We start from the raw sequence: 24,606 nt of genomic DNA on the forward strand, positions 1-24,606 counted from the left end.
CTAAAGATGAGCCAATAATTCAACAGTAGAATTCAATAATTCACGTGTAATTAACTAATGTCGAGCCCTACCTTCTATCGAGTAAATAATTTGTTCAACTAGAGTGGCTCCTACGTGGGAAGGCGTCTTAATAGCCTAATGGCCAATTCAATTTATTTAAGCACGCCGTCCGACCTTCAACAAGAAAAGGAAAAACATGAAAATGCACTGAAGGAAGCCACACATAACCTCACTTGTGATAGATGCTTATCAGTATTCGTGATGCTAATTAGAGAATTCAAATTCATATACGTACTACCGTATTCCGTAAAACGGTCAACATAACCGTTAGATCAAACGTATAACTAGAAATTGATAGCTGCACTTAAATATATGAATAGTCGCTCGCTATGTAAGAGCTGCAAATTACTCCGTTCTAACTTCAGTTCTCTCGTTCTGACGTTTTCACTTCTCTTCCGGTCCAGGGCGCCCAGCTCGTTCATCTCTGAAAGGTAGGACAGTGTCACCAGAACAAATGACAATATTTTAGAATTAAAATTCTCTAGAATTTGATTCGAGAACGAGATATTTTATTCAACATCAATGAATTTGACTCAGTATATTAGATTCTGTTGAATTCAATTTCGTTTCTCTATATACGAAGAAAATGAAACATGCGGGAAATTGACAGTTCATCTGTTGTTGAGATAGTTTTTGTCTTGATGAAGTTTTATTTGCGATAGCTGGTTTGTTGCTAAATGGTGACAGTTGGAAAAGGAACATATATACAGGCTAGAACAACATTTTTCAAAATCCTGTGTAAATTTGCTATACATTGGAAATAAGTATAGCTCACTACTACCACCCACTCGACTATTCGCCGCGATTTTTCAAAACGTTTCACTACGTTCCGAAACGATAGCAAAGTTCTCATATCTGTTACAGAAAATATTCCAACTGCAACACGTTGAACACTTCTCACGCGATTTAAAGTTTACAACACAACTTTATTTCCATTTCGTTTGAATCACACGTGAATTCAATCGGAATAAAACAAAAATAAACTTGTGATTTCAACCAACAGCAAAACAAGAATTTAGTGTGAAGTGAATGTAGCATCCGAAATAGTATCGTAGTGAGAGTACAGCTTCCAAACTACTTTTTCATTGCAATACGGCTGAGGAACAAAATTTTCAATAATTCTAGTAGAAGTGATAAAAATTAATTGATAAAACTACAAGGATCAGCCCCATGGGGTTGTTCGAGCCATTTATGTGGAACAAGGCAACCAAAATTTCTAATGATCGACATTTTCAATTCATCGTCACACTTTTGAATCCGCAAATGCACGAGAGTCTGCTTAGATTGATCTTTATTAGGAACCAACACCGAACATGCGAACCCGGAATATAGACTCTATTCGTCGTGCTTTGTATTTGTTTTGTAGCCGACGAAATTACATCAATAGCCCAAATGTATGCAATTATATGTTTGTACATGCTTGCGATACGGATATCGATATTTAAGCTTCTCTTCGCCAAGCTTGTGTTAAAGTTTTGGATGCAAGCAGTTATTTTTATAGCGTTTCTCCACCATTCTGCGATTTCGATTGCAGCGATGAACTTTTTCTCATTATCAATCGAGCTCATCTTATATAAATTAGAAATTAGTCTTATGCACTCAAAATTTACCCTGGGGTAGTTGTCAATTTCTCAGGCGAAACGACAAAACATGGAATTTCATCCGATCTTGCATGACACAAGATCAAAGCATACCAATTAAAGCTTCAAATTGTTTTATGGCCTTTTTGCCTTGCTGTCTTGCCACAACCTACCTCTAGCATGCTACGCGTAGGACTGAAACGCTATTATTTTGCTTATATTTATAGCTTCGCGTGTTTCCAAAAGTTTCGCATTTGCATCGATTGACCAATCAGAGCGATGCCTTTCCTTTGATATATCGCTTACTCCTTCAAAACCGTCGACTATGCCAGGGAAATCTGGTATGCCGGAGATTTTTTGCAGACAAAATAGGACACTGCTAGCTATTAATCAACATTTCAATGATACATAATTAAAAATACATGGCTATGAACATTCAAATCAATTCGTAGAAATATTTACAATCAAATACAAAATTGACTGAGCTGTAATTGTTCAAAACCTGACCACATTTCTACGTGTATTTTTCTTGAGTTTCTAATTTGAACCCCTATATAGAAAACAAAAATGTGTTCCACATTAAAAACACATAGCAATCGGAAAGCAACATTTTTTATCCTTCCAACACTAAATTTTGTTTGAATAATTGTTATAAATCTATGATACGATATTTTAAATCGAAGCATACTGTTGAATCGAGGGTGGGGCATAATGTCCGTAGAGTGATTGTTATGAAAAAGTTAGTATATCAAAGAAATGACTTTGTTTCTCTGCATGCTAATACCGTAAATAGAGTCATTAGCACTGCTAATAGTTAGAAATTATATGCGGATAAAATGCTTATTTAGTCGGAGCAAAACCATACATGAAAGATTTGCCCAAGGATATTTTCAGTTTTTTCATATTTTCCAGTAAACGACATCTGCCAAACTTGCCTAGCAGAAATATTCTACGATAAGGTGGTGTTAGTGATAGGGGAAAGTGTTATAATATGTCCCACTTAAGAAAACAGATAATTCTAAATGTATTAATATATTCCCCCGAGAAAGCGAGTTTTTCATTGCAATACGACTGAGGAACATAACTTTCAATGATTCCGCTATTAGTGATGAGAACTGATTGGTATTAACACTTTTATCCAAAACGATCACATTTTCAGTTTTTTCTCTTGCCTTGGACATAATGCCCTAGCAGCCGAATAATGTGCCTCACAAGGAATCAGTGATATGCCACACAATAAGAGGCATTTTGTCTCAAAACAATGATGCATTATGCCTCTTTAAATGTTCGTAAAGTGACTGTTTTGAAAAAAATAGTACATCAATGAATTAGTCGAAGAAAAAAATTACATCGAAAAGTTGCCAAATGATATTTTCTGTTTTTTCATATTTTCCAGCAAACGATTACTGCGAACGATAATATGCATAGCAAAAATATCTTATGAAAAGATAGTGCTAGAGATAAAACTTGTGTTTTGTTTAGAAAAGTCTCGAATGCTTAAAAAAAAAGCGGGGGCGTTTTGGCAAACAGGGACACTTTATAATACTTTACCCTGAAAACTTTTGAAAAATTTTGAAGCTTAAAAAAACGCGCTTTAATCAACAGGGTCGGTTCAAAATACTTTCCCTTATTCATTTTGAGGTTTGGAATTGTGGTATCTTTCAATTCGCATAAACGAATACCATGAACTAACTATACTATATATCATCAAACGTTCAAGTGTATGGTTTGGATTAAAAATGGAATAGTTGATTACGCTGATCAATCGGTACTTTAACATGCGTAGAAGCTACCTGTCATCTGACTACACAATTAAATAGATAAATCTACTTGTTGTATTTATATAGAAAGGTATTTTATTGAGTTATGATATATTTCAAAGACAAAAAACTGTTTAATGCATATAAATCGTTCAATAAAGTCTTCATGCGGTGACTGTCGATCGCTTATGTATACTTCAACGTTTACTTTTTAACAAAATGTACACATTAATTGTCTTTTATATAAATATTGTTCAACATACCACTAAATGGCTAATCAACTGTAAAAGTTGTACATTTATAATAACATTCATTTTGATTTAGATATTACACAAAAAAATATAAAATACATTGATCAATACAATTATTACATATTTATTTAACTTTATTGCTTGAAACAGGTCTCAATACATTGCCTGTGGGTGGTGCCGAGGTACTGGCCCCGTTTCGGCGAGACTTGATACGGGTTTGTAATGTGGCCAGTAAACCATTTAATACGTCGTGATTAGGAATCTTCTTGGCAAATAGTAACCGTTTAACAGAATCGTCGTAGGTTAACAGTGCCACCATGTTCTGTAGTAGAAATCCTTGGCAATATTCCATCAGTTTTGTAGCATTGTATACCTGTTAAGCACAGCACGGTTAATGGAATATTGTTGGTAAGATCAGTGACTTAAGAAATACCTTTGCGTGTATGTACATCGCCACGACGTTGTCGATATCGATCATCTCAGCACAACGCGCTTCGGTGTAACGAAGAAGCCCTTCCAGTTGGAAAAAGCTGGCCGCAGCCATCAACTCGAGCACATCTCCAGTAGCCACATCCAGTGTGTTACATCCTCCACTATACAAGAATTGCATCACCAACTGTAAGAAAACAGAGTTGATAGCTGATGTCTAAATTGCTCACTTTGTGAATAACTTACCTCGAATATATGGTAACGAATGTCGTTAATCTGAACAGTTGGCGTACCGGTACCTTCATTCAGTTTAGAACTAAGCATACTTTGCAGTCGTGGTGAGGCGGTCACCAGAACGATCTTGTGTCCATAGAAGATACGATTTTCGACTCTGTAAGGTATATTTTTGTTAAGACAGTCAGAAAACAGAATTTCGGAATATTTTACCTAAATGTCACATCGCTTAGTTCTGGATTATTAACAAACTTGGGATCTATTCTGGAGCCATTTGATGGCTGCAATACTGGTTCTTTGATCTGTTTGATTGGTTCCCAACCGAAGCACGTGCTGAAGATATCTGCCAATAGAAGTGTTGTTCCTTCCTTCTATAATAAGTAAGATATAGCTTGAATAAGTTAACCACATGGAAAAATCGAATAGCATACTTTGCTGTAACGGAAAATGTTGAAGAGCAATGGCAAACACTCGGTAACGAACTGTTGGCTGTAGTCATCTGGGCAGACCTGAAGGAAGTCTTGCAACAACTGATCAATGACAGCATCAAGTCTTAGTTCGTGGGCAGCTGCCAACGCATGCATCCAACAGTGTAGTGTCCATGGAACTCCGAGTGCGCGCAGTTCGATGGTTATATCTAATAAAGAAAGACGAAAATTTCTTTCTCGATGCTTCCCGAAACTCACAATATTTATCTTACCTAGATGATTATTTTCAGCACTATGATACATGGCCTCTTGAAGACTTTTAATTTGCGTTTTGTTCAGTGTGGGTGGGGCTTCTGTTTGACGGTCCAGTTGGGTACGACTTGTACTGTCCCCTTCAGCGAGCATCTCTTCAAGCGAGAGTACTTCCCGGTTGCCAGGGGCTAGAGGATGTGATAGTAACTTTCGCAGCGAAACTCTTTGACCGTGGGCAGCTGCTACGGAAATTGCACTGAAATAACGAAAAAATGCTTTGATACAACACTGAAGGTAATATGTGAATTTCAAATTACCTGTAGCAACCACGTTGTGCACTACCTGAGAAACAAAGCGAATCCTTAAGCTGCGTTGATAGAAAGGCATGTGCTCCATGTGCAAGTAACAGTGAAACAGCCTCCACAACACCACCTCCACCGGCGACTTGCAGAGGAGTCAATGTACACTTGTCCTCGCTAAGTCTAGCTCCGCCTTCCACATGGGCACCTCTTTCTAACAGTATTCGAAGAGCTTGATAATTGCCTTTACATGCAGCGAAGGTGACCGCAGTCCAGTGTTGTGTCTCCGGGTGAATAGCAGGACAGTTCGGATAACCGACAGATGGTACCTCAACGTTCGGATCTGCTCCGGCATCCAACAGCGTTTGAATAGCTGCATCGTCATTGCGAACTGATGCAATCATAAGTGCAGTTACTCCTTGATGATTTAACGTATCATAGCGTGTGGTTGCAGGAACTAGGGACAGGGCTTGAATTAGAAGTTCGGCACGACCAGTTAACATCAAACGGAATGCCAGGGCATATGTTGCACGACGTCCACATTCACTAGAGTCCTCCTAAAGAAAATATAACAAATTTAGCAGTTCTTAACGACGCCGTTTCATATACTTACTATATTGCTACTGGTAGTTGAGCTAGATGAATTGGACGACAGTGACCCGTGTAGCGGTTGCGTTTGGCCGGAGTGATTCGACGATGCAATACTTTGGTTGGTTAGAGTGAGTCTCTTCGACGGTAACTCTTCTTCTGAAATGATTTGCCGTGGAGGACAGTCAACTCCAGGAAGCAACAATCGTGCTGCTTGCATGATATCGTCTTTGTCGATTAGTAAGGCATGGCGATATTCTGCGTGAGCAGAGGAAACACGGAGCCACTCTACAAGGGGAGGAAGAACCACATACGCCCTCTCGTAGCACAACTCTTGGATATTGGTTCCTCCGCCATTGGTTGCTATACCGATATCGTTGTGTTCCAGTTGAGAACAACGCATAAAGTAAAAGAGTACACGCAAGGCTGATTGTGACATAGTGATGTGCTGGCTTCTCTGCTGTGCTCGGGTAACTAAATCCTTCAGTTCATTCAAGCTACCAACGCAAGTCGTTAAAAGACACGGTTCTAGTGCCGGACTTTGTGTGTTAGAATTTATCGACGTTTGACTAGCCCATCGTGGCATGGTAAGGGCCCCGGAGGCCACTCGTCCAGCATTTAGATGCGCATATGGTTGAAGTAGTCCCCACAGGTCACCAGATCCAGCTATAGCATGTTCGAGACCACTTGCAGTTAACGTTGCTGTCGGATCCGAAGGCAAACACTGAAGGAAGATTTCCTCCAGTAGATTTTCCAACCCAGCGCAGAGATAAACTGCGGCATATTCGTGAACAAATCTTCCCAATCTTGCATCGGCCATCCAGCGATGGAATCGTCCCACCGGCAGTTGTAGACCTGCTCGTGCCGATTTACTCTGCTTCAAAGCACTATCACCTGGAACCGCAAACATAGCGGCTGCCCGGAGACATGCTTTTATACAAGAGTCAGCCAAAGCTGGAGATAAGACAATCTTAAATGCACCGGAAACTTCGTGTTTAGAACACAGCCCTAGCGGTCCCGACAAACGCTGTACTTCTCGTGCAACTCGTACTAAAGCTCGTTGAAGCAGGTAGCCCAATCTGGGAACCGCCTCCACAGAAACTCTTTCTGAGTGTTCTCGGCAACGACCTGACCTAAGAACTCGCAGAACACAATGCTGACTCCAAGGAGGATGTTGAAGTTCTACTAGACGATTATGAGAATCTACCCACACGAACTCATCTGCACTGGTTACATTTGTATTCACCGTCTCTAACGAGCTGTAACGACCTAGCCTACGCTCTGGTTCCGAGCTTTCTGAGCCCGCACTGAGGCTGCTGTATGTCGATGTACTAGTATGTGAACGCATTGTGAGTTGCTGTATGGCTAGTTTAATGTCCTCCAATCCTCCACCACCCCACGGGATTTTGGCTGGTGTTGCACGGTGTCGTGATCGTGAATGATTAGTGCTTGCTCGCGAACGTGCACTACGATTCGTCACTCCAGCTGCCAGTCGATCTTCGGGTAACGGACCGAGTGGTCCATTGTTTCGATTGCCGCCAGGTGAACTGCTTCCGTGCCCAGTATCGGACATGGATGCGTGTCCAGAGGATCGGTTTTCATCTGACGAACTGTGACATTCATTAACCCTTTGCAATCCGCGGAAGTCATGTGTTCCTGCGTGATGATGAGTCCGAGTGATGCCCAAACCTTTTTGTGGAGGACCTCCAAGAGAATTCTGTTGTGTTTGAGGGTGGTGGTAGGATTGTATTGCGTGATGATTTTGGGAAAAATGTTGCTTCAAATGGCTAACGCTGCTTGCATTACTCGAATTGTTGCTGCTACTGTTCAATGGTTCGGTAGATGATGCAGGAGAGTTCAGTAAGTTTCCGTTGCTGCCACTCAGTCCACTCGAGTTGAGTCGTCTAGCGTTGTTTCCGTTTGAAACTCCATTTAGGTTGACTTTCTCTAAACCCGAACTGATCATTGCTGGTTGACATTTGACCGGTGAACTTTGGACAGTAAGTTTAGTGGGTCCGGCAACGGATCGTTGAGGGACTTGCTGCTGAAGGTTTCCCTGTTGAATTTGGCCGTTTGCCTGCTGTTGTGGTCCATGCATAGGCGTGTGGTGCTGTTGTTTGAGATTGCCGTTTACAAATTTGTTGGGACCAACATCGCGTTCCGGGATCATAGCCGAGGTGTTGTACGATAAATTATTGCTGCTGCCATTGCTGACACTGCTAGATCCCGTTGTATCGCCATTATGTTGAAGACTTTGAACGGGCGATAGATTGTAGTTCCGTGGATCCTGGTTGCCATTGATTGGACGAACGGCTATCTCCTTGGAGATTCGAGGAGCAGGGGTCGCCACTGCCGGACTTTGAATTCGTGGTCCAGATGTGACAGGGTTGGATGAAGCAATATAGTGATTACCGGGGGATAACCCATTGGATCCATTCTGGAGATTGCTGCCAGCACTGTTAACACCCGAGCTGGTCGAGTTACTGTTGTTGGATGGCGAGCTGACATGTCCGTTGGTAACCGTTCCGGAAGGTCTGTGAGAAACAAAAAAATAAAGAATTAGTCAAATCAGGACACTGTCTGGATGATTTTGTGGAGTTTTGGATTGAGAGGGTAATGTGCTCACTGAGTGTATAGCGTAAAGTAGCCTAAATTCAAATTACCGTGCCCGCCAGTTTTGTACAAAGCTCCAATCGAACGGATCCCCGATGTCCTCATCATTACAACCGTATCCATCTTCAGACGTATCGTTTTGAAAGACAGCTTGTACAATATCTGAAGCCACCTTGAAGCTTTCCTCGATTTTTATATTAATAACGCCATTCACAACACTTTCAACAAAAGAGGGCAGAGCCTTATTATCCTGAGCTACTTGTCGAATTTCCACCACTTGTGTGTGCTTTTGCTTTGAATGATCATTGTTTACGATCGCAACTTTGGCCTTCTCAGGAATGGAAGGAGCTGGTATTTTTTTCTGTGTTATCACTACTGTGGCCGAGCACCCAGGTCCCAAAGGATCCGCAGTCGGTGCCACTGTCACAGAGGTACTTTTATTTTTCTCTTCCAAGACTGATTTCAGTTGCTGCATAAACTCCTTACCTGGTTTCGGTTGATCATTTCGATCCGTCGAGTTATCCTTGCGCTTTGATTTCAACACAACGGAGTTTTGCCGACGAAACTGAAACTCAGCAGTTTCTTCGCATAGACGTTGAGCGTGGAATACGTTTAATTCCGTAATCTTTGGTGGCGGTGGCGAAGAGGGAGCTGTTTTTGGGTTTTCACTCTTCTTGTTCATAATACTATCCCCAAAGTATATTATGACTTTGTGGTCTTTCTGTTTTTCGATTTTGTTTTTCACATTTTGGGTTGAATCGGCTGTTGATGGTGGTGGGGGTGGAGGCTGATAATTAAAATATTCATCCTCTTCGGTTAGATTATTGGTACTTTTAATCATTTTCGGTTCTAAAAGAGCTCCACTGTATCGATTACGATTGATTTTAGCGAAACATGGAATTTCACTATAACTTTGAGCTTTTTTCATCCGAATTAGCTGTCGTGAAGCGTCTGACGGTGGTTCTTGAAAGCTAAATTTGATTTCCGTCGATGAAGTACCCGCCGATGGCGCCACGGACCCACCATGGCGGGCTTCCTTGTTATAATCAGAGGACATTCTTTTTTTCAAAATGAAGTTATCGTTCCGACTATTTTTATTGTTTTTGCAATACTTTGATCCCTGATATTTTCCGGAACTAACTGAAGTCGGAGCTGCAGCCGTCGAGGATGTGTCAATCGGCCCGAATGGGTGTTCGGATTTGGTCTGTGGTTTCGCCTTCAATTTGTACCCTCGAAGCTCCCGACAAAGACTGCAGGTGCAGTCTTCCGTACACGTCATGCTGGGTTTTCCCCGCTAGGAATTAACACCGGACGAAGTTTCAACATTACTGCTTTGTTCGACAAGCATTTTCACTTTCGTATCCATGCAGTGTGTCGACAGCTGCGGCTACCTTCCGTGGTCAGCGTGGGTTCAGACCGCGTGCCATTGGACAATTTTATGATGCATTGTAGGGCACCAGTATTAGCAATTACAGAAGTGGAGTAAAAACATCGGGAAGTTGCACTTGTGACTCGAGTCTACTGCAACTGCTGTAAATGTATGGTTGAAATGTATTAGCTAAATTATTTTTGACAGCAGCCGCATTACGCGGTGGTTGCGCCCATTGGCACACTAAAGAAAAACACATTGATCTGACAATATATGTACGCCGACTATAAAGTCCATTTTGTAGGAACAGCAGGTATGCTTCAGCTGGTGCGATGTTATGAAATTTGCTGGCATTCGAAAATAGGTAGGAAGCTTGTATATTTCGTATATGAAACCTGTACACTCACGGTCAGCAGTATGTATAGTTTAAAGTTTTGTGGGGCAACTTAAAAAAAAAACAATATTTGGGAGTTCTTTGACCAAAGTGACATAAATCAGTGTTGTGATTTTTATATGACAAACCTTACGTCCAACCAACTAAAAAACAAACAAAAAATAATACTACACACCTGTCAAATGAGTCTATAGTCAGCTGTTGGTCTACTTGAAAGATCTTAATCGCATAACCGTTCACCAGCTGCACTCATTTCGTTACATGTGCATTTTCGTTTGTGAGCCCTTTTTGCCCAGCTACTGTTCTGGCACAGTCACACCGTCTGGCTGAACTTTCAATGGTTTTTATGTTTGTTTTCATTTCATTCAATTCGTTTAGTTCAAGTGTACTTCTATGTGCGGTGGCACTCTGCGGTTCATGTAAAATTCATGTAATAAAACTGAAAGCATTTTCGTATTAGGCCAATCATGTCAACTTTTCCAGTGGTAGTGTGCTACACATTGGCGAGCTTTGCGTAATTGAAGTAGTAAAATATGCATACATTTAAATTTTCTTAGCTGAAATGGATGGTTTAAATTTTCTTAGCTGAAAAGGGATAGTTGAATGCTATGCTATTCCATCGCTATTTCTTTTCACGTTATTGAAGGAATACTCGTTTTTCATTGTTTTTTTTTCATAGATACGATCAGAATTTTTGTAAACTCAAAAATCAATAAACCGTATCATTTGATATTCGTTGGTATGCACGGAAATAAAAACATGATCATCATGAAACAAACCGTTTTATTTATTAATGAAGTCAGGATAGTTATTTATGATTTTATGATCAAAATTATTCAAATCATAAGCATTCTTATCTCAAGAAAATCTATCATGGTTGGAAAATGCGTTACTTGCAGAGTGTATTTCAATGGAAACGCGGAACTCCAATCGTGTCACTATGAACTTTTTAAATCAAGTAATAGATTAATGGAAAGACGAAAAGCAGACATTGGAATAAAAGCACTAATCGTTTCGTTTTTAGCCAAACGTTCACGAATAACGATGGCATAGTGTGACGGTGCGTTATCGTGATGTAATACCCCTGACAGACATGTGATTTCCGTACAATGATTTCTGTACAACGCTGTACGCGTACAACGATGAGGTGACAGACATGTTTTGCGCACAGAATGAATATACAGTGAAACGAAACAACTCAAAACTTATCTTGATTTCCTAGCTCCGATGATCGATAATATTGAAACCAAACATTTTCACGGTTTGGAGTGTATTCCCAGTAGCTGGATTATGACTGATATAATCAATGCCTCTCTGAATTATTAAACTAGTTTTGTGTGTGAGTGTTCATCGGATGACTGTTTCACTCATATGAAATTTTGTAGTTTTAAGGTACATTTATGACACATTTGTTCTGGGATACAGAATTTTTTTCCTTAATTGTTTAAATGTTATTAGCATTAGGGAAAATTTGATGTCCATAATTTTGATGTTCTACCGTAACATTTACTGACAAAAAAACGGAGGAAATATGATAGACACTAGCACTACTTTTTTATGCAAAAAAAATGATTTCTACCCAAAAAGGTGATGAATTAACAAATTTTGTTTGTAAATCATGTCGACTTTGAATGAATCCGCATAAATTTCAAGGTGTTCAGTCATAATTCCTTTTTCACCCGCATATTCACGATAAAATTAAGAGCGCCTAAACTTTTAACATTGAGCCTCAAAATAGTAAATAAATCTAAAATAATCTTAGTATGTAACCATCAAAAACGGCATGGCACACACACATATTCCAGAAAAATGCTATCCATGCGAAATTTTCATAAAAAGGATTATGTTTATCATAAACCAGATTTTAAAACCTTCTTGACTTTTAAATCATTCCAAAATAGATTTGACATAGGTTTGATACTTCATTTTGCTTCATAAATCTTATCTTATGAAAAATAGTCTACTAGACTGGAATATAATCTCATAATGGTTTATTGGGATTTTAGGTATTTTTAAGTTGTTATGCTATGTTTATGAAGTAACACTGAAAACTACTACGAGTATTTATTAAATTGAATATGTTACTTGGTACGTGTTCTGCTTCAACTTCCCCACACTGAAAAACATGATTCGCTGTTCTCTATTCATACTCTACTCTACTTCTCTACTAATACTCTCTTTCTAAACAATTTAAAAACAAGTTTTCTTTCTATCCAACGGCATTCAACCTGATGATATAAGACAAAGTAATTATTAGAATTAGAGTTTCCAGAATTCAATATAGGTCTTCAATAAACAGGATGATCACTCAATTGGTTTATGTTTGCTATTGGATATTTATCGTTTATTATTACCACATGTGCATTCAAAATATGAATCATTATGTTTTTAAATCCATTTCAACAATAAATTTACTTATAATTGAATGGAATGAAACGAACAAAGATGAATATATTGTTTTCCTTATTTGTATTTCAAACCTTCATCAAATTTATGAACATTTCTTTTTTGGCTGCATTTTGAAAATATGCTAAAACGTTGACAAAGTATATATGTTTTTTGCTGCTTGTTAGCATTTAATCGGGATTTTTTTGCAAAATAAAACGATGGTTGTTTATTATTTGATGCCTAAAAGAAGGAAATATTGTTTCATGAGTTCACCATTGCTCGCCAATGGCGCTGGTAGCAGTAAACAGTGATGTGATTTTGTACAGTACAACGATGAATGACCGTAGTACGGAAATCACCGTTGTATCATGATGCTCGCGTGATACCACCGTGATTCAGGGTGACAGACATGTGATTTCATGGTGTACAGTGATACCGATATCACATGTCTGTCATAAGCATAAGATTCACGAGTTGTTTGCCCACAAATCTGGTCTTTTTTGGCGAATTGTTTCACGTAAACGTCTCATGCCTCATGCGACTCCTCTGCCATCTCTCTAATACCACTGACAGACATGTGATTTCCGTACAATGATTTCTGTACAACGCTGTACGCGTACAACGATGAGGTGACAGACATGTTTTGCGCATAGAAAGAATATACAGTGAAACGAAACAACTCAAACTTAGCTTGATTTCCCAGCTCAGATGATCGATAATATAGAAATTAAAAATTTTTGCGGCTTGTAGTGTATTCCTAGTAACTGTTTTATGACAGATATAATCAATGCCTCTCTAAATTATTAAACTAATTTTATGTGTGAGTGTTCTTCGGATGACAATTTCACTAAAAAATCCGCAAAAATTTCATGATGTTCAGTAATAATTCCTTTTTACCCGCATATTCACAATAAAAATAAGAGCGCATAAATTTTTAACATTGAGCCTCAAAATAGTAAATAAATCTAAAATATTCTTAGTATGTAACCGATAACACGGCATGGCACACACATATTCCAAAAAAAATGCTTTCAACGAAACAGTTTATTCATTACGTAATTTTAATAGAAAGGATTATGTTTATCATAAAGCTGATTTTAAAACCTTCTTTAATTTGAAAATCATTCCGAAATAGATTTGACATAGGTTTGATGCTTCGTTTTACTTCACAACGCTTATGAAAAATGGTCTACTGGGCTGGAATATAATCTCATAATGATTTTATTTGGATTTTAGGGAGTTTAAAGTTGTGACTAAACAATTGGTTTATTGATGTATTTGGTATTTATCGTTAATTATTACAACATGTGCATTCAAAATATGAATCATGATGTGTTCTAAATCCATTTCAATAATAAATTTACTTGTTATTGAATAGAAAACAATAACTTAATAGTGCTGATTTTATGTACAAATATGAATATATTGTTTTCCTTATTTGTATTTAAAAACTTCACCAAATTTATAAACATTTCTTTGTTTGACTGCTTTTTGGAAATAAGCTACAACGTTGATAAAGTGTAGTTTTATGCTGCTGGTTAGCATTTTACCGAGATTTTTTCAAAATAAAACAAAGGTTGTTTATTATTTGATGCTCAGAAGAAGGAAATATTGTTTCGTGAGTTCACCATCGCTCGTCAATGGCGCTGGTAGCAGTAAACAGTGATGTGATTTTGCACAGTACAACGATAAATGACCGTAGTACGGAAATCACCGTTGTATCATGATGCTCGCGTGATACCACCGTGATTAAGGGTGAAAGACATGTGATTTCACGGTGTACAGTGATTCCGATATCACATGTCTGTCATAAGCATAATGGTCGATTTGCGGTCTACAGTAATCCATCCTTTGATTTTGTTGATGTTGTCGTCTGAAACCGTTTTTAACGCATAATTTAATAAAAACTAGTTGTTGCAAATTCAATTCGATTTTGAAAATTGTACAAAATCGAGAACACGCATAATCGCATAATATACAGCGTAACATTTACGAATGTCCAGGTATCAAGCTGAAAATTTGATATTAATAACAGATGTGGCAACAAATAAAAAATAAAAAATATAATCGGGTGACTGAGAGAGCCACACGGGGGTGATTCCCGGAACTTTTTGATCACGGTAGTATATTCTTGTACCTATTTGTTGTAGTTGTTAGAAAAACCTTCCAAGAGCTAACGGAAACCGATTAATGAATTTGGAACATCGTTTAGTAAATGTTATAAACATTTTCATAGAAATCTTAAAAATTGTTTCATAGATATAATTACTTTTTTGAAGGGGTACTTCGACAATTTTTTTGAAATAATTAACATTTATTTTAAATGCTATGACAACCCACGTAGAAACCTAATCCACCGAATTTAGCAACGCTTTCAAACGACGTATCGATATACCATTATTACGATGCAAACCTAAAGATCCTCTTCTTAATATTCCTATGTTGTGACTTGTAATAGTGCCTTTATCTTGCCATTCAATTATTCTCAACAAAACATTTATACGATACTATCTTCGGAACAATTGTACATTGGAGTGTTGTGAGCTTATCAACTAACCTAATGGTAATCTTAGAAAGCGTCCAAGATTTTCGAAATCTATTCGGAAATCTCAGCGAAATCTTAGCGTACTGAAACACTCTGCGATTTTTCGCTTACAACATCGATAAAATTATTGATTCAGTAATAGCCGTTCAACCGAGAAGGTTGTGTATAGAAGCGTACAGTTTAATAACGCTGGTTAGTTTACACGCGTTAAATACGACAACGGTTGAACTACAGGTAGAGACCTGTTGGCAGCAGCCGTTAAAACGTAAAATCGTGCTGCATAAGAGAGCCCTAGTGCTGGGCCAAGCTGGTGAAGGAAACAACAAAGGGCGTTTCCCAAGCTCTACCCAGGCCACAATATACAGCCACAAGTGCTGAGCAGGAGAGTGCAAAGGCACATTGAAGAAGAAGAGTGCAAAGGCACATAGAAGCAGGAGAGTGCAAAGGCACACCGGTGCGAAGGCACTTCGGTGCAGAAGCATATCGGTGCGGAGCACAAGGAAGAAGGAGACAAGACAACTCGGTCTTTCCACTGCCATACAACACGCAGGTATACACCGGTGACCTGCGCTGGTTACAGCTGGCGAAGACAAAAATAAATCGGAAATCGAGTGGTGCTTGATGTCAGGTAGCAGTAGCATCACATCCAACAATCAGCATCCAACAAGAACATCTAGAGCAACAAGAATCTACACGGCAGTGCAACGGAGATAGACAACAATTTCAAGGTAGAAGTTTTTTCTTTTCCTTTTGATTGAGTACTGTGTAGTGTTGGTTTCATTTTTTATTTTAAAGTTTGATTAAAAATTTCAATGTGATGGATGAATCCATGGACGTAAATCCTAGCATGAATCCTATACCCCCACGAACGAAAAAATATCAGGAGAGCTCTTCTGGGCCTTGGATAGTCTTTTTTAGACGTATATCAAAGCCATTAAACATTTACCAAATTTCTAAAGGTTTGACATCACGATTCTCTTCAATCAAAGAGATCATAAAAGTGAATAACGATAAAATTCGTGTTGTGGTAAATAATTTGAAACACGCGAATGATATTGTCTCTTCGGAACATTTCAATAAAGAGTATAAAGTTTACATACCCTCCAAAGATGTCGAAATTGACGGTGTTGTTACCGAAGCGAGTCTTTCGGTAGATGATTTACTCAAGCATGGTGTTGGTCGTTTCAAGAACTCTATGCTTGAGGGTGTGAAAATACTGGAGTGCAAACAACTGTACTCAGTAGTTTATGAAGAGGGAAAAAAAGTTTATCGCCCATCAGACTCGTTTCGAGTGACATTTGCCGGATCTGCGTTGCCGTCCCATGTTTATGTCGATAAAATTCGCCTCCCTGTTCGGCTTTTTGTTCCAAATGTAATAATTTGTACGAACTGCAAAAAATTCGGACACACAGCTACTTACTGTAGCAATAAACCAAAATGTATTAAGTGTGAAGGACCTCATAAAGATAATGATTGCAACAAGGAAATTGAAAAATGTATTTATTGTGGGGAAAGTCCTCATGAGGATATTTCAGTATGCACTGCATTTAAAGTGCACAAAGACAAAATTAAGCTTTCTTTAAAAGCACGGTCTAAGCGCACATATGCAGAAATGCTTAAAACGGTCATTGATGTCCCCCCTTTGGAAACCGAAAACGGGTTTTCAAATCTAGAGGAACCAGAGGACTCTGACTCTGACGAAAATAGTGAAGGTAATTCGTTTATCACTACCCAAGGGTCAGTTAAGAGAAAGAAGTCTTCCTCCAAATTACCAAAAAAGACACCTAAAATTTCATCTTCAAAAAAAGATCCCCGTGTTAAACAAAAAAAGTCAAAACCAAAGACTGTGCCTCCTGGTTTGTCAAATTCACAAACCAATCCAGGATCTAACACAGAAAAAGGTAATAATCCTCTGGGCTCCATTTCACAGCCACCAACAGGATTACTGAAGTTTTCGGAAATTGTTGAATGGATTTTCTCAGCATTCAATATATCTGAACCCTTAAAGACCCTCATAATGGCATTCCTTCCAATAGATAGAACCTTTTTGAAGCAGTTATCAGCTCAATGGCCAATTGTCTCAGGTTTTGTATCTTTTGATGGATAATTTATCACCCGCCACAAATGATACAATCACTGTCCTGCAGTGGAATTGTCGAAGCATCATGCCAAAACTTGATTCATTTAAGGTTTTGTTGCATAGTCAAAAATGTGATGTATTTGCTTTGTGTGAAACATGACTTACATCAAACATAGCCTTAAATTTTAATGACTTTAACATTATACGTCTCGATAGAGACTCTCCGTATGGTGGAGTGCTTTTGGGAATTAAGAAATGCTATTCCTTTTATAGATTAAACATCCCTTCAACTTCTAGTATAGAAGTTGTTGCTTGCCAAATAAACATTAAAGGTAAAGATATTTGCATAGCTTCAGTTTATATTCCTCCAAAAGCACAAGTTGGACAGCGACAGCTTAATGAAATGGTTGAAGCCCTTCCTGCTCCACGATTGATTCTGGGGGATTTAAATTCGCACGGTATTATGTGGGGTTCCGTTTACAATGATAGCAGATCATCTTTAATACAAAACATTTGTGACAATTTTAACATGACGGTATTAAATATGGGTAGCATGACACGGATCCCAAGACCTCCTGCACGCCCAAGTGCATTAGATCTATCTCTTTGCTCAACATCAATTCGACTAGATTGCACCTGGAAAATATTGCCTGATTTACACGGTAGCGATCATTTACCAATCATCATCTCAATTAGCAGTAGCAATTGCATTGCTACTTCAGCTAGTATTCCATATGATTTGACAAAAAATATCGACTGGATTAAATACCAAAGTAGTATCTCTAGTATTTTGAATTCAATGGAAGAGCTCCCTCCACTTGAAGAATATAACTTCCTCGTTTGTTCGATTCTGGAGGCCGCAGAACAATCCCAAACTAAATGCTTTCCTGGGCCAACGACTAACAGAAGGCCTCCCAACCCCTGGTGGGACAAAGAGTGCTCAGAGGCTAAACTCGCAAAACAAAATGCTTGCAAGACGTTTCTAAAACGGGGAGGAGGAACTCCTCAGAATTTTGAAAAACTTATGGTGTTAGAAACCAAGTACAAGAGCATACTTCGAGCCAAAAAATGTAGCTATTGGAGACATTTTGTCGAAGGTTTGTCAAGAGAAACCTCAATGAGCACTTTTTGGAACACGGCCAGACGAATGAGGAATCATAACGTGGGCAATGAGAATGATGAATACTCGAACCGATGGATATTTGTCTTTGCTAGGAAAGTTTGCCCAGATTCTGTTCCTACGCAGAGCATTATACGGGAATCTCCTCCAAATAATGGTTTTATTAATAACCCATTTTCAATGATGGAATTTTCTATAGCACTCTTGTCTTGTAACAATAACGCTCCTGGGTTGGACAGAATTAAATTCAACTTGGTGAAGAATCTGCCCGACCTCGCAAAAAGACGTTTGTTGGAATTGTTCAACAAGTTTCTTGAGCAAAATATTGTTCCACCTGACTGGAGACAAGTGAAAGTTATCGCCATTCAAAAGCCGGGGAAACCAGCTTCCAATCACAACTCATATAGACCCATTGCGATGTTGTCCTGCATCAGAAAATTGTTCGAAAAAATTATTCTGCAACGTCTCGACACTTGGGTCGAGGTGAACGGTTTGTTGTCAGATACTCAGTTTGGCTTCCGTAGAAATAAAGGGACGAATGATTGCCTTGCATTACTTTCGTCTGACATCCAAATTGCCTTCGCTCAAAAGCAACAAATGGCATCTGTATTTTTAGACATTAAAGGAGCATTTGATTCAGTTTCCATTGATGTTCTCTCAGACAAGCTCCACCAACATGGACTCCCAGCGGTTATAAATAATTATTTGCACAACCTTTTGTCAGAGAAACGCATGCATTTTTCACATGGCGATTTGGCAACATTCAGAATTAGCTACATGGGTCTCCCGCAAGGCTCATGCCTCAGTCCGCTTCTCTATAATTTTTACGTGAATGACATTGACAGCTGTCTAGTATCCCCATGTACACTAAGACAATTGGCAGATGATGGCGTAGTTTCAGTTACTGGACCCAAAGCTATTGATCTGCATAAACCATTGCAAGATACCTTAGATAACTTGTCCGTTTGGGCTGTTCATCTTGGTATCGAATTCTCTGCGGAGAAAACAGAGTTAGTCGTCTTTTCAAGAAAGCATGATCCCGCGCAGCTTCAGCTCCATATGATGGGAAGAATGATCCAACAGGTTTTAACTTTTAAATACCTCGGGGTGTGGTTCGATTCCAAATGCACGTGGGGAGGACACATTAGGTATCTGATAACGAAATGCCAACAAAGAGTAAATTTTCTTCGAACAATAACAGGATCTTGGTGGGGTGCTCATCCGCAAGATCTAATAAAATTGTATCAAACAACGATACTTTCAGTGATGGAATATGGATGCGTTTGTTTTCGTTCCGCTGCAAACTCTCATATTATCAAACTTGAGCGAATTCAGTACCGTTGTTTGCGAATTGCTTTAGGCTGCATGCATTCGACACATACAATGAGTCTTGAAGTTCTGGCGGGAGTTCTTCCATTGAAAGATCGTTTTTGGGAGCTTTCATCACGCCTGCTAATAAGATGTGAGGTGCTGAATCCCATGGTAATTAATAATTTCGAACGACTAGTCGAGCTTCGTTCTCAAACAAAATTCATGACAGTATATTTTAATCACTTGTCACAGGAAATCAACCCTTCAAGATATATTCCTATCCGTGTCAGCATCCTAAGTGCCCCTGACTCAACTTTATTTTTCGATACATCCATGCAGCGCGAAGTGCGTGGAATCCCGGATCATCTACGCTCGGTGGAAATCCCAAAAATATTTTCAAGTAAGTTCAGGCATATTGACTCTGAGAAAATGTTTTACACGGATGGATCGCGAATTGAAGAAGCGACAGGGTTTGGTATGTTCAACAATAATGTTTCGGCCTCATTTAGGCTTCAAGAACCTGCATCTGTTTATATAGCAGAGCTAGCAGCAGTTCATTATAGTTTGAGTGTAATCGTCACATTATCTCCAAACCATTATTTCCTCTTCACAGATAGTCTGAGTGCAATTGAAGCAATTCGCTCAAACATGCCTGGCAAGACTGAACCGTTTTTCCTGGGCAAAATAAAACAGTGCCTGAACGACATATTGAACAATAATTATCTAATCACTATAGTCTGGGTCCCTGCTCATTGCTCCATTCCTGGCAATGAAAGAGCCGATATTTTAGCTAAACGTGGTGCTATTGAGGGTGAAATTTATGAGAGACCGATTGCTTTCAACGAATTCTATAGCTCGTCTCGCCAAAGAACACTTGCCAGCTGGCAAGCTTCTTGGGATAAAGATGATTTGGGTCGGTGGATGCACTCAATTATTCCGAAAATATCGACAAAGGCATGGTTCAGGGGACTGGATGTGAGTAGGGATTTCATTCGTGTGATGTCCAGACTCATGTCCAATCACTACACGTTAGATGCACATCTCCTTCGAATTGGGCTCTCCGAGACTAATCATTGTGGTTGCGGAGAAGGTTATCGGGATATTGATCATGTCGTTTGGACATGCGTGGAGTATCGTGATGTCAGATCTCAACTAATAAATTCTTTGCGTACCCAAGGTAGACTATCCAATGTCCCAGTTCGAGACATTCTTGCTTGTCGTGACCTTTCATACATGAAACTTATTTATCATTTCATAAAGAAAATTGGAGTTTCAATTTAATAAAGGCCCCTTTTAAGATTTAGTTCTGATTCCAGCTGCGTCCATGAGTTCAACCAATAGCTAAATTAGAATAAAAATTATGTAATGATACAAACAAACTCGAAACAGTTTATGAAATTATCAACGAAATGTCTGAAAATATCAGCTTATTTTATAATTTATAGAAGTTAATCGTTTGATTCAAATAATATTTCCGAGTAGATTTCATAATTAATGACGAATTACCTAAGATGATATTTAAGCTATAAGAGAATATGTTTTAATAAATTCAAATCGTTGTGACTATGTTAGAATTAAATTAGGATAAGAATTTTATGTAAAAGTGATGCTACGGCGAAGAAAAACTTATGTAAACTGCCTTAAGAAATAAACGTATTTATGGAAAAAAAATCGATAAAATTATATTTTTCGAACCAGACATGTTGACCATAAACCTTCTATACTTGATCTAAATCCTGATAGTAGTTTAATAACAAGCCAAAGTTTATCGAAATGCTGGTGGGTCACAGACATTACTGGAGGACGTGAATATGAATAAAACTGACATGCTGCTTTTACACTTTAGAATACAGCTAATTGTTCACATTGCAACTTTAACTTTTTCGCTTCCAGAATTGCTACCGTGCATCTATACTAAAGTCTGACCTATTGACGAGAAACATGTTTCAGAACACATTTAACTACCACCAAAAAATGGGAGTTAAAAGACAGACAGAGAGACTTTTTATTGAACGAAATATTCAATAAGGCACACTGCCTTGGCTCTAAGATGCCGAGGGTACTGTGACAGGTTTAGAAAGTTCTGAATCCAGATCAAGAACTTAGCTCAACAATTTAGTTCAAGCAATCTGGAACTAAACTCATTTTCAGTATCCAGGTTCCGAATTTAGTTTCAGCATTCAGATTTTGAATTCTCGAAATTATTTCTGAAACTGAATTTGGGAATTAAATTCTTAAACTGAATCCAACAATTAAATTATTGTTCCGAAGTCAGTTCCAAAATTCTGGTTCAGATTTCATTCTTCAGCAGAATCTGCACCTATAGCGATACACTTGACCTCAACATTTTGAAAAAAAGATTTGTCAAGGCCTTCAAAATAGGCTTCCATTTCTGCAACAACCTCAACGAAAATTTATTTCCGTTCAGAAACCTTTTCAGATTTGAAAATAGATAATAGTCGCTGGGGGCCAGGTATGGAGTACACGGGGGTGGTGGACCAATCCGTACGGCAAATCATTAGCGGCCCTTACACAATTATTAAAAGTGTCATTACTAAGTAATGACACTTCTGCTCAAACGCTCGTCATTGCTGCATTAGTGCACATCATTACTTTTTAGCATTACACGTTCATTATTATTGATGAGTATTTGTAACTACTCCAGCAATAGAAATAGCAATATTTTTGTTTTCGTTTAGCTGAAAATAAATTTGAATTGCCATTGAAACGTTAAGGTTAATGGAATATTAACAATTTAAATCTACACTTTGTAATTTTTTCGCGTATAGTTCTAAAGATATTCAGCACTTCCACAAAAAAATAAGAAGAAGAAATAATGTTGGTAATGATGGAAAATCCGGAATTCCATCATTACTCGTGTCATTACTGAACTCGTAGACCTTACACGATCATTAAAAGTGCCATTACTTTTTAGTAATGACACTTTTAATAATCGTGTAAGGGCCGCTATTCAATTTAATTGCGGGTAAGGTGTTCGGTTACTGTAACCTCACCGTAACGTTTGACAGAAAGCAGATAACGTCATTCCGACAAATGTCATTTGTGTGTAATGGCAGCATGTTCTTTTTGTGCCGAGTTTTTTCTGACTTTTTAAAAATAGTATCATAAATGGAAGAGCATCAATCGAAAAGGTGAGTGAATTGAATGTTTATGAGGTGAAATCGATCTATTTCGTGTTTAATACCGGTTGCTACCAAAATTTCCACAACCAAAGTTTTTTTTCGTCATTTTCAAAATGTCTACCAATTGCAGTTACCGGCTCCCCAAGGTGTTCGGCGATGTACCAGCAGAACTGAACAAAAACTTAAAAGTGAAACTCATTCTGATTGCTCAGAGATGACTACACATTTTCATAAAGTTATATTGTAAATGTCAAAATTTCAACCAGATCTTCCGGTAATATTAATAGATATAAAAAATCGAGGGGATATTGCTTCTGATTTACTGATAATAATTACTTATTGAAGTAGTTTTAAGGGCCGATTTAGAAATTTTGTTTCGCCCCTTTAACCCTTTCACGACCATAAAATGTGCAGGACGAAATATGGCAGTACAAGACAATATTTTAACTATTGGGGGTGTAAATTAAGAGAATATCACCGCAGAAAAACATAGCAGGAGTTTCATGGGAATTTTCTTCCCCTTTGATTCTTACAAATAAATAAAAGAAGAATTGGGTTTATTATATCGTAATTTAATTTATTGCTTTAATTACTATAATTATTAGAATTGTAAAATAAATAGTTAGTTATGGCATTTTACAAAACAATTTCATGTACTTATGGATGTTGCACATAACACATTTATTATGTGTTCTATTTTCTATACGTCATTTTGCACACTTTTTTAGTGCAATAAAGATTGATAGTTCTTTTTACTTATTCGTTCAGAAACACATTTGTCACCTTGCAAATAAGTTTTCTTTAACATTCAGTGAAAAAAACATCGATTTAATAGTAATTGAAGAATCTATAACGATTTTTATAGAAGGGAAACATATTTCCCTTGAGCGTTAAGGGGTTAAGTGATGGTGTCAAATTTTTAACACACTTTACCCTATAATTCATGAACCGAAAGTCGGATTCATCTTTGACAGTTGCCGTGTACTTGTTTTGTTTTGCGACTGCAAGTTAAAAATTGAAAAAAAGACGAAAAAGAGCCTGTTAAAAACGTATTCCACAGTGAAAATAACTAAAAAGATTGCCCTGTATGTGTTTCCAGCATCAAGGAGCGATATATGTATGAATCTGTTGAGTGTGAGGCGACTTGCAATTTTTACATTCGAACGATGAACTTCTGATGAACTTTCAAACTGTAAACAAGTACACGTCGACTGTCAAAAAAAGTTCATTCTGTTCATTTTTGTGAGGTTATGTCATGTTTGTGCAAAACCTAATATGCAGGAATTTGATATGGAACCACAAGACCTTTCATTTGATATTTAGTTTGTGAAAATCGGTTCATTTCTCTCCGAGAAAAGGTAGTGCAAAAATGTTACATACACCCATACACACATACATGCACACAAACATTTTGCGTACTCGACGAACTGATTCGAATGGTATATGGCACTCCGGGCCTCGGTTCAAAAGTCGTTTTTCACAGTGATTATGCAATATATATTTCTATATGATAAAAGCAATAATATAACAGCTCTTCGGAACTGTACTGGAGACCAGTGTTGGTGATTGCCGAAAATTTGACAGAAGCTGCTATATTGCTATCTATATTGTATACAACATTTTCAATCCGGTAGAAGATGCTGCGAGAACTCGAGTCTCTCAATGCATGAACCGTGAGTGGAATTTCCCAAGAGAGAATCGCAAGAATGACAATTATCGCAGAAAATCGAATCGATGATTCAACTTGATGTTTCTCGTACTA

The 24,606-nt window shown here is 38.2% G+C and overlaps 1 protein-coding gene across 2 annotated transcripts in view; it reads right to left on the reverse strand.

Moving 5' to 3' along the window:
* Window positions 1-3,502: 3,502 nt before the first annotated feature.
* The window catches only part of LOC131434802 (ankyrin repeat and BTB/POZ domain-containing protein 2), a 257,444-nt gene continuing 236,340 nt past the window's right edge, over window positions 3,503-24,606 (reverse strand). Inside the window, exons 2-10 of one of the 2 annotated variants that reach the window (XM_058601960.1) lie at window positions 8,545-10,024; window positions 5,907-8,415; window positions 5,312-5,850; window positions 5,015-5,250; window positions 4,746-4,951; window positions 4,528-4,685; window positions 4,327-4,471; window positions 4,085-4,267; window positions 3,503-4,024 (exon numbers count right to left, since the gene is read on the reverse strand). In XM_058601960.1, the coding sequence (XP_058457943.1) occupies window positions 3,776-4,024; window positions 4,085-4,267; window positions 4,327-4,471; window positions 4,528-4,685; window positions 4,746-4,951; window positions 5,015-5,250; window positions 5,312-5,850; window positions 5,907-8,415; window positions 8,545-9,773 (5,454 nt within the window). In that variant the 5' untranslated portion in view covers window positions 9,774-10,024 and the 3' untranslated portion in view covers window positions 3,503-3,775. The remainder of the gene's footprint in view (window positions 4,025-4,084; window positions 4,268-4,326; window positions 4,472-4,527; window positions 4,686-4,745; window positions 4,952-5,014; window positions 5,251-5,311; window positions 5,851-5,906; window positions 8,416-8,544; window positions 10,025-24,606) is intronic. The other variant, XM_058601961.1, reaches the window with a different exon arrangement.

The sequence above is a fragment of the Malaya genurostris genome, chromosome 3 (assembly GCF_030247185.1).
Source record: "Malaya genurostris strain Urasoe2022 chromosome 3, Malgen_1.1, whole genome shotgun sequence".
NCBI lineage: Eukaryota > Metazoa > Arthropoda > Insecta > Diptera > Culicidae > Malaya > Malaya genurostris.